This window comes from Cynoglossus semilaevis, chromosome 9, assembly GCF_000523025.1.
Source record: "Cynoglossus semilaevis isolate Cse_v1.0 chromosome 9, Cse_v1.0, whole genome shotgun sequence".
NCBI lineage: Eukaryota > Metazoa > Chordata > Actinopteri > Pleuronectiformes > Cynoglossidae > Cynoglossus > Cynoglossus semilaevis.
The window spans coordinates 2,258,284-2,267,921 of record NC_024315.1 but is presented as its reverse complement, the minus strand read 5'-3'; the positions used below and the strand labels follow the sequence as shown (position 1 = coordinate 2,267,921).

The following is a 9,638-nucleotide window of genomic DNA, read 5'->3' as shown; positions in this document are numbered from 1 at the left end:
TACATTTAAAATTGATGTATATAAAAGAGATTTTTTTTTTATTTTCTGCTTGAATTTGTACAAATATCAGTGTCGTCTAAGCTAGGCTAAGCTAATGTGGCTAAACCACTACCACTCACTTCTTCTGTGCTATTAATCCTCAGCTTTGTAGTGATAACTGCCACCTACTGGTTGAAAAAACGAATCACATTTTACAAAGAGCACACTTTCCCTCTATTGAACATATTTTTATCCTGTAATGTGTTCATCTTTTGATTATATACTTGGCATTAACCACAGACTCTGAGTTTTTCCATCTCTGGTATTTATTATTCCTGAATTAAGGATTAAGGATTCAGCTCAGGGATCTCGGCAGCTAAAGATATGACGGTTTTGCCCCTAGAAATAGGAAAGGTAAGGAGTGATGGAACTGCACAGGGTGGCTGGTGTAGGGGGGGGGGGGGTGGGGGGGGGGGGGGGTCCCAAGGGGGTGATTTGTAGCCACTAAGAAAATATTCATTTAAAAAAAAAAAAAAGAGAGAAAAAACCTTCTTTGTACTATGATGTATAGTCCACCGGGGCTTCATGACTGGAGGAAAAGTCTTGGAGTTTCTACACTTCCAGATCAGATCAGAAACATTCTGGAATAATCAGTAAAACCGCAAACAACGCCATTAATCATGGACTAATAAAAATATTAACTGTGATTCATTATTGTTATTTCAGATTGAAGGATAGAGTTGGGTATCGCATGTAGTACTGATTACGTCCTCTCTCTCCCCTTCATTCCTGAGTCTCACTCCCTCATCATTTCTCCTTCCCTCTCCCTCTCTCTCTCTCTCTCCCTCTCTCTCTCTCCCTCTCTCCCTCCCGCTCCCATTAGTTTCAAGCAGCATCTTTAGTGCTGCTGCAAGGCTGTGAGGCAGCAGTGAAAGACTCCGTGAGAGGGGGATTGCAATCTCTGTGACAGTTTATTTTTTATTTCCCCGCTCGTCTGTCTGACTGTGAGCCGGGGAACTGGACTGGACTGTGGCTTTTCGAGGAGGGGGAGGGAAAGGTGGCGCAGGAGCGAGGGGGAGAAGTAAGAGGCAAGTTGGGCAGATGGAGGACGGCACGCAGCAGCTGGGACACTGCATGGTTGACATGAAGGAACTGAGCGCCAACCCTGAAGGACTGACTGCTGCGGGTGAGGTTACCGTCTCTGTCTGTCTCTCTGTCTGTGTCTTGGTCTGAGCCGCTGCCCCCCCCACCGCCCCCCCGTCTCCCACCTCTGAGGTGCTGCCACCGTTGAATGTCATAGTGTTTCCTCCCTCCCTCTGTGATGTCTAGTTTAAGACCATTTTCCTGTATTTGACTGGAGCAGCGTCTCTCTCTTGTCCACCAATGTGGACGGTGAAGTCCCCATTTTATAAAATATATTTCATGAATCAATGAATTAATATTTTGAATACTCGTCTTCTGAGCATTCAACCCATCAATTCAACAGTGGTTATTTCTGGACCTTTGTGCTGCCCTTTAGTTCACCCTGGGGAGTTTGGTTCATGGCTCAACTCACCACAGTCGGCAGGGATTTGAACCAGCAGTCATTCCAATTCAAACCCAATCCTAAGACTAGAGATGCTCAATTTAACTATTTAAATACTAGCATTGCTTTAGCAAGACGTTATTATTATATTTTATTAAGAAAGGCTACCTACAAACCTGACTCAATACACTCCCACCTGTTTACAACAATTTAACTACTACTTCAGGTTAACGACCAACCATGGAAGGATCCATCCATCCATCCATCCAACCGTCCTAACCGGGACCATGGAAGGATGCGATTACAAAATCACAAAAAAAAAAACCCCGACATAACTCAACTGCCTCAACTGTCAACAAATGCCTTTACTCTCAGGAGTGACTTTTACATTGACATATTTTGTGATTTTATCACCTGGCTTAGCCTTTTCTCCTTGTCTTTGTCGTAGTGTTTTTGCTGGTTTTTATGAGTGATAAATACTTCCAGTAGGTGGCAGAGCTGCTGTGATGTGGTTTGGTCTTCCGACGCTGTTTACAAAGTTTTCTTGTGAGCTGACTCCATCAATGCTCTTCATCTCCTTCACATCTATCTAAGAAACTTTGGATTCACTACTGCCACCTAATGGACTGTGTGTGCATTAGAAGTGTGGCAGATATTTTGGAATGGTAAAATCTGTTTTTTTTTTCTATAACTAATTAAAATGATCTCATTAGGTCTAAACATTGGGGTTGGGGACAGGGGGAGGGGGTGATGACAGCTATGATGACAAAGCACAACAGTGATTCTAATGGTGTTTAACTAAACAGATTGAATTCCCTGCGGTTTTGTTGTTCCGTCCTGACAACTTATGCCTTCGGCTCTTATTGCCGCCATTATTACAGTGAAAACTTTTACTTGTCTAACAATGAAAAATCGCTCCCAAGTCGTTCATTTGAAATATTTAAAGCGATACAAACACACTAGTCTTTACCAGTCCACTGGGATGAGAGTCTAAATGTTTTTGACACTTCTGGAACAAAATTACATTTTCGTTTCTGTTAAAAGTCTCGGGAGAAACTTACTGACTGCAATTTTGCAGGAGTCCAATTATCTTTAATTATGTCAGTGGAGAAATAAAAACATTGTCACGGAATAGTCTGACCTTTTCTTCAACAAACCCTGGTTCGCATTGGTTTGTAACAGAGAAGAGTTCGTACGATGTAAGTGTAAACATGTGTTTATGTAGATGGAAGCCCGTCGGCCCAATTGGTTTGTTTTGTTTTGTTTTTTTTCCCTGCTGTAAATCTGTTATCACTTATCACTAATGAGCACTAGCTGGGGCTAACCAGGCGATCCGGTGGCCATCACAACAACAGGATGCTGAAGATTTGATCCATGTCAGTGCTGCCTCAGAGCCCGTTCTCACGTCTGATACCTTAGCTAACCGAAAGGAGACTCACCGCTGGCAGCACTTGTTAGCATTTACATTGGCAGACGATCATCATCGTCATCATCCCCGTGGGCACGAAACAGAGCGCTACAAAGAAGAGAGAACGCACAACTCAATTCTCCTCACTCTTTTGCGTCTCACACACACAGAGATACACACTCAGGCAGCGTGTATATCCTGAATTCTGAAAGGTGCTTTTCTTATGATAGTCATCCAAAGTCAGGTGAATACACATTATTAACATGCACTCTCTCATTGGCAGATGTTCACTCTGACATTAACGACCCAGACTGGAGGGCTCAGATGTGTGTCTTCACATGTTTTACCTAAATATTATTTACATACACAGTCTCATGCTTGATACTTGGTGACGAATTCAGGGTCATGACCAACCAACTTTTAAATTTTTTTTGTGTCACTTATTATTTATGTTTAATGAAATTTTACAAAATATACACAAAGGATATTTTTTGGATTATGTTTAATGAAATTTTACAAAATATTCCAAAAAATATCCTTTGTGTATGTTTTTTTTATTTTCAAAATTAATCAAGCGGGCCAAATTGAGCATCCTAGCGGGCTGGTTTTGGCCCGCTGGCCATATGTTTGACACCCCTGCTCTACATGTTGGTCTCTGGAGGTCATTTTTAACACAGTGTCAGTGGTTTGATCCAGTGCTTCACTGGTCAACCATGTTCATATAGGTATGTATTCCTGTATATTTGACACCAAATACTGGGCTTTAATGTACATCAATGAAGTTCTGCTGTAGGTGTTGACTCAGAGTAGAAAAGCTGATCACAGTCCTCTGTTATACTGTGTGGTCTACCACCAAAGGCACACAGAAAATAACAGCTGCAGGAGTGGGAGTAGAACAACAATGATAAATACCTTATTACACCACTGTTTGGTTTTCCTCAGCTTTCTGCAGACAAAAGAAAGAAGCAAAGCGTTTAATTACACGTGTTTGGCACAAAAGACGAGTCGACAACCGCACATTTTGAGTTGCAAGGTGGAATAGTTTATCTCCTCCCTGTGACAGGAGAGAAAAGAGGGAGCGAAGGTGGGACCGAACTGTCATGTAACGAACTGGAAGGGTAGAATTATGTCGTTTTAAATGGTAACCACTTCTCCAGGGATTTGCTCGTACTCAGGTTTCTTTCAATTAATGTCTGACGAGTTTTCTGCAAATTATCACAAAACTTGTATGAATCAAATTACGGCTTACTCTGAACCTCTGCCCTCCACTGATGCAACACTGAAAACCTGTTCAGTACATTCAGCAGATTCACAACACTTCATTAAACACCAGTAACAAAACCATCTGTACCCCGCGCCCCCAACCCTCAGTTTCCCACGACAGTAATGTGTCGGTAACTCACGCTAGCGTTCAGCACCGCTTGTCTTAATGTAATGTCTGTTATTCTAACGTCAGTGAAGGTGACGGTACATTAGCCTGGCTGATGAATTAATTATTGGACAGGAAGGTTGTGTTATTAAGGCGAGGAAGGAAGAGTGACGTCTGACGAAACCATCTGCTGTAGGAGACAACAAGACGACGGTGAGGACAGGGATGGTCGGTGGTTGAATCACGGACCACAGTTGGTCCTACAATTTGTCAGGGAGGTCAGGTCAGGAGCAGATAGATGGGGCGTTCGTGTGAACGAAGATAAGTGACATTTAAAAGTCATGCTTAAAGGCTAAAATGCTAAAATGCTTTTAGCCCTTTCTACACCATCTATTGGGGAAACATGGGCATTGCAGGGAAAAATGCAGAGTTTGGCAGACTGAGTTAAAAAGCTGAATGGGCCACATCCGGCCCCCGAGCTGTAGTTTGTCCACGCCTGCTCTATACAGTACTGCTGTCGCTTTGGCTACTGGAGAGAACGAAGCAGTCAGTTGTTCATTTCTCTCTTGGCCTCTGGTCACGTAGCTGCTCATGTTTTTTTCTTATTATTAATAATGGGGTCTTGGTGGATTCCTGTGTCAGTGCTGCTTCTGGGACGAGTGATTGTGACCGTTGGTTAAGAAGATAATAAAATATCATCTCAGGCCAATCAGAGGTAAAGAGTGAACTTTTGACATTTCCACTCCTCTCAGGTGACGTGAACCAATCAGTTTTCCTGTTAATGCCACAGATACAGTCGACTGTCTCTCTGAGATAACATGTACAGTTCAATTATTGACATTGCTGGAAGGATCCAGAGTAAATACTATTTCAAATTATAAAGAGGATTTAATTTTAGGCGCGGGCTCATACATGTCATATCTATTCATGAAGAGGATAAGGAGCAGTGATTAGGGAATGTGTGCCGGGGGCTTTGAGACGGGGTTCAACGAAGCTCTGGTTGGAATTTGTTTGGTTTTCGTAGGAGGGATTTCAGCATCCAAAGAGGCCGCGACCATGACGTGCCCTATTTTGGAGCTATTTCTCAATTATTTAGTGCAGAGTCAGGAAAAGGCAGTATGAACCCCCCCATTCCCCCCCTCCCCCACTTGTCCCTTCCACTGTTTCTGCACAAAGCGATTGAGCGGTTACCATGCTGAGAAAGCAGGGCAACCAGAAGGGAGGAGGGTTAAGTGATCATCTGTGAGACAGACAATTTAAGTCCCTGTGCATTAATTAACTTTGTCATTCCAGAGAAATCACCTGGTCTGCCCACATCCTAATAAATTACCCCCTCACTCCCTTCAGCCTGGCTTTTCCCCGCTGATACCACCGGGCAGACAGCGAGGTGATAGATTGGAGCTACAGCGCTGTTATTTCTAGAGCCAGAAGAAAGTGGAATATTTGGCGGGCACACCTCATTTGCTCTCAGCCCCTGTGGGAGTTACATCTGCATGTTGCTGCCTGTTTGCTGCCTGTTTGCTGCCTGCCGCCGTGCTGAGCAGCGCTCATTACCATATTCATAATGCTACGCCGTATCCATTATAAACATCACACCTGGGCCACTTATCTCCACGTACGTAACCCACACATCGGCGCTGGACGGTGCTGAGATTCACGTGCTACAGTAAATGTGATGTAGATGAGTGTAATTAGACCTTTTTGTTTTTTGTTTTTTTTAGCAACCTGATTCTCACCCAGGGTTAATCACATGCATGTGTTCGTTGCTCCAGACAAAAAATGAAAAAAAGAAAAAAAGAGTCAGTGTTTATAACAGGTGTTCTGTCCTGAGGTGATGCATGCATAATTTCTCCATGATTTTAATAACGAGCTCCATAATCTTTTAATGCCTCTTCTAATAATGAGATCAAGACACCAGATCCTGACACCGCGAGTGTTGTCGAATAAAAAAAAAAACATACATTTTTAACACTCTACACTTGTTGACACCACAGATTGATGGCGTTCTTCTCAGCTAAACTCAAGCTGCGGTCCCAGCTGAGGCCGTGGCGCCAGAGATGGGACCCAACAGCTGGCGCTCCTTGGAGCCCACCTAGTTAAAGGGCTCTTTGTTGCCACCACACAACGTGTCATCCAGGCTTATTAAAGTTTCATCAGCTCTTACAAGGAAGCTGGGGTGGTGACAACATGAAGAAACACGATCCCCCAGGAATGAAATAATGATGAGGCCACTGTGAAACGCCAACAGCAGCGCCGACAACTTATTTACATGTATAATTGGCCTGTTTGTTTGTCCCTACGTGTTTACTTTTCCGGGTTCTGGAGCTGTTTGTGCACCTGATTAATTAGACAAGATTTACTCCAATGCAAAACACAAATTGCAGAAGTTTGCATAAGCCCGGTTCGTCACGTGCAGCCTGTCATAGCAAGTGTGGGCCTAATTAACCGGAACATAGGGAAGACATTGGTGACGGGGAGTCGTATTTGCTGCTCAGTGACTGGTTAGTCTGTGGGATGCAGCCACTGTTAATTCTAGTTGTTAATTGTTGCTCTACATCGATGGTTCCCAAACTTTTGATTCATTAAAATAAGCTTGAAACTTAAAAAATTGACTCCGAATCACCACCACATTCTTTAACTTGCGCACCCCCTAGTGGCGTCTTGTGCAACCCCAGGGAAGCTTGCACCACACAGGGAAGAAAAAAAACTGTTAAATGTTTTTATGAACACTAATTTGTGAATTTTTCAATTGGATTATAATGTAGTATATGTGTATAAAAATAGTTTCCAAATAAAAAAATGTTTTTCATGTGGAGGTTCCTGTAAAAATACATCGAAGGTTACTCTTTGTCCAAAACAAAAAAAAAAATCCAAACTTTCTTAGACTTAATATTTAAGCCTAAAACAATAGCACAAGTAAATAACCCTCTGTCTGTATGTGAAGAATTACTTTTAGTTGTGTTGGACCCATACATCACCAAGCATCGACTATCCATGGCCCATTAGTGAGGTTGATGAGCCTTACAGAGGCCAATTGTGTCTAAGCAACCCAGAGAGGAAAAAGCTATTTAGTGGGTTAGGATTCTCCGAGTGTCGGACCATCACCCAGGTATTCCATCAGTTTGCTCTTTGAATAGTCGGCTGTTGATGAATGACAAACAGCGCCGTTGACTGATGATACATGTCATCAAACCTCGACTCATCATGATGACACAGTCTCCCTGGGACAATAGTTAACTGGAACTGTGCTTTAAAAGAACTCCCCTCATTGAATGAGCCATTTTTTTCCCTCCAAAATATAATAGATGGCTAACACTTATCACTTCAGGACATCGGCCAAAGTCAATGTTAGACAGTGCTGTGTTTGGAGAGTCTGCTCCTGGGTTTCTACTCGTTGAACTGACGGATGAGTTTCTACTGTGAAATGTCTACTGAAAACAAGTTTTGTGGTTAGCTTAGCCACACAACATGCTAACAACAGTTTTTTTAAAGATTCTCTTATATTTTATATAAGACCATTAAATCACAGACTTTTGTGACTGACTTCAACTTCAGGTGCCATTATGATGATGTGAGTCATGATTTTGACCATTAAATCACAGACTTTTGTGACTTCAACTTCAGGTGCCATTGTGATGATGTGAGTCATGATTTAAAAAACCTGCTGTTGTTTGGTTTTCTATTGCCAAAGGTTTTTCATCCTGAGAAATGTTTAATTATCGTGATTAATCATCAATAATCGTGACTAATCGTGATTCATTTCTATAACAATTAATCATGATTATTCATTATCTGATTATCTCCAGCCGTCTTGTGATTAACCAGATTAAAACTGTTGATCATGTGACTGTCTTTTCCTTTATTCCACAGTCTGTTCCATCAGTCTCCAATCATGTGATTGTCACCTTTATATTATGAACAGAAAACCACTGGTCAGGGATAAAAACATAGTTTGGAGAAACAGTTTTGTTCACTTGAAAAATACTGATTAACTACCGGAAACATCACACAGAGATTTTCTGAGCAGGAAATGTTTGGTTTCTTTTCCCGACACTTGAAAAATGTCTTGAAAAAAAATTGAAGATGTTGGGTTTTGGTTCTGGGGAATTGTTGTGTGATTTAAGAGCTTTGACTTTGAATTGTTTGTAATATGTGTGATTTTCTGGGATGTTTCATGTCACTCTGTCTTTACCTCCTGTCTTCTCTCTCTCCCTCCGTCTCTCAGGCGTTCTCCTAACACCCAGACTGCACCAAGTGGAGCTCAGCTTCGGTAAGTCCTGTGTTTATTCTCCGAATCCTGGGTAATTTTACCGGAGAGGGAAGTACTAAAAATAGAGCTTTCCCAACCGTTTGTTGACGTCTCCGCAGGCACTCTGAAGCAAGACGCGTTACGACCGTGTCATGCTTTTAGTGATGTCACCGTCTTTTCCTCCTAAGGCTCGAACAACAACAACAAACAAATATACAACAAACAATGAGTTTTTACAGTGTGACAGTCACTACTTCAGATTGTACCACCTGTTAAATCGGCACCGACCACATGACACGTTCAGACGGAAACGGTTTATTTGAATCATTTATAATTATTATCGGCATTGTCATGTAAACATATACTGGCTGTTCTCTCAGTGACCTCTGCCCCCTCTCTGCCCCCCCTCCCCCAGGGTCAACAACCCATTTAACTCATCTGACTGATGAAATCTCTTTGAATGTGTTTTTAACTCCACTCACACTCTGTGATTATTCCTGACATTTACCAGTCCTGGTGCTGTCGTTGTCATTAAATCAGGCTTAAGGGCATTTGTTCAGTGTGTAACTTACTGTGAGTCATTCATTTAAAAGATAAATTCCCTGGCACACACACACACACACACTCAGTATACGCCACCATTCCAGTATTTATATTTAACGTGCAGTTTTGTAATGTCTTGTTTGGTTTGTTAATGTGAATGTGATGTGTTTTCATTCAAACATTGCTTTCTTTTTTATTTTTATTTTTTTTTAAATTGCATTGGATTCCAAAGACGTCCCACATTCTCAACTTTAAATAAAACCTGCTGTATTTGTGGCATTGGGAGGATTCACTTCTACAGTGTAACACAGTTTATTCTCCTTTAGAATTAAATACATTTTCTTCACCTAGTTGTGATAAATGAACCTAGATTGTAGTTTGACAATACAATAAAATAACTGAAATAAGTAAAATTATCCCAAAAAAAAAAAATCAAATATTTGTCCCCAATTTCAAATGTTTACAATACGTACTTTCTGGCATAAAGAAGTTACAAATCAAAACATTTTCCTTTCACGAGATCAAGTCTAAAACCTGTCAAATATATTTTCAGAATTAGAGGGAG

At 41.6% G+C, this 9,638-nt stretch overlaps 1 protein-coding gene across 2 annotated transcripts in view; it reads left to right on the top strand.

The window, feature by feature from the left end:
- The first annotated feature begins 974 nt into the window (after positions 1-974).
- The window catches only part of inpp4b (inositol polyphosphate-4-phosphatase type II B), a 121,084-nt gene continuing 112,420 nt past the window's right edge, over positions 975-9,638 (top strand). The window contains exons 1-2 of one of the 2 annotated variants that reach the window (XM_017035536.2): positions 975-1,165; positions 8,507-8,551. In XM_017035536.2, the coding sequence (XP_016891025.1) occupies positions 1,081-1,165; positions 8,507-8,551 (130 nt within the window). In that variant the 5' untranslated portion in view covers positions 975-1,080. The remainder of the gene's footprint in view (positions 1,166-8,506; positions 8,552-9,638) is intronic. The other variant, XM_025058211.1, reaches the window with a different exon arrangement.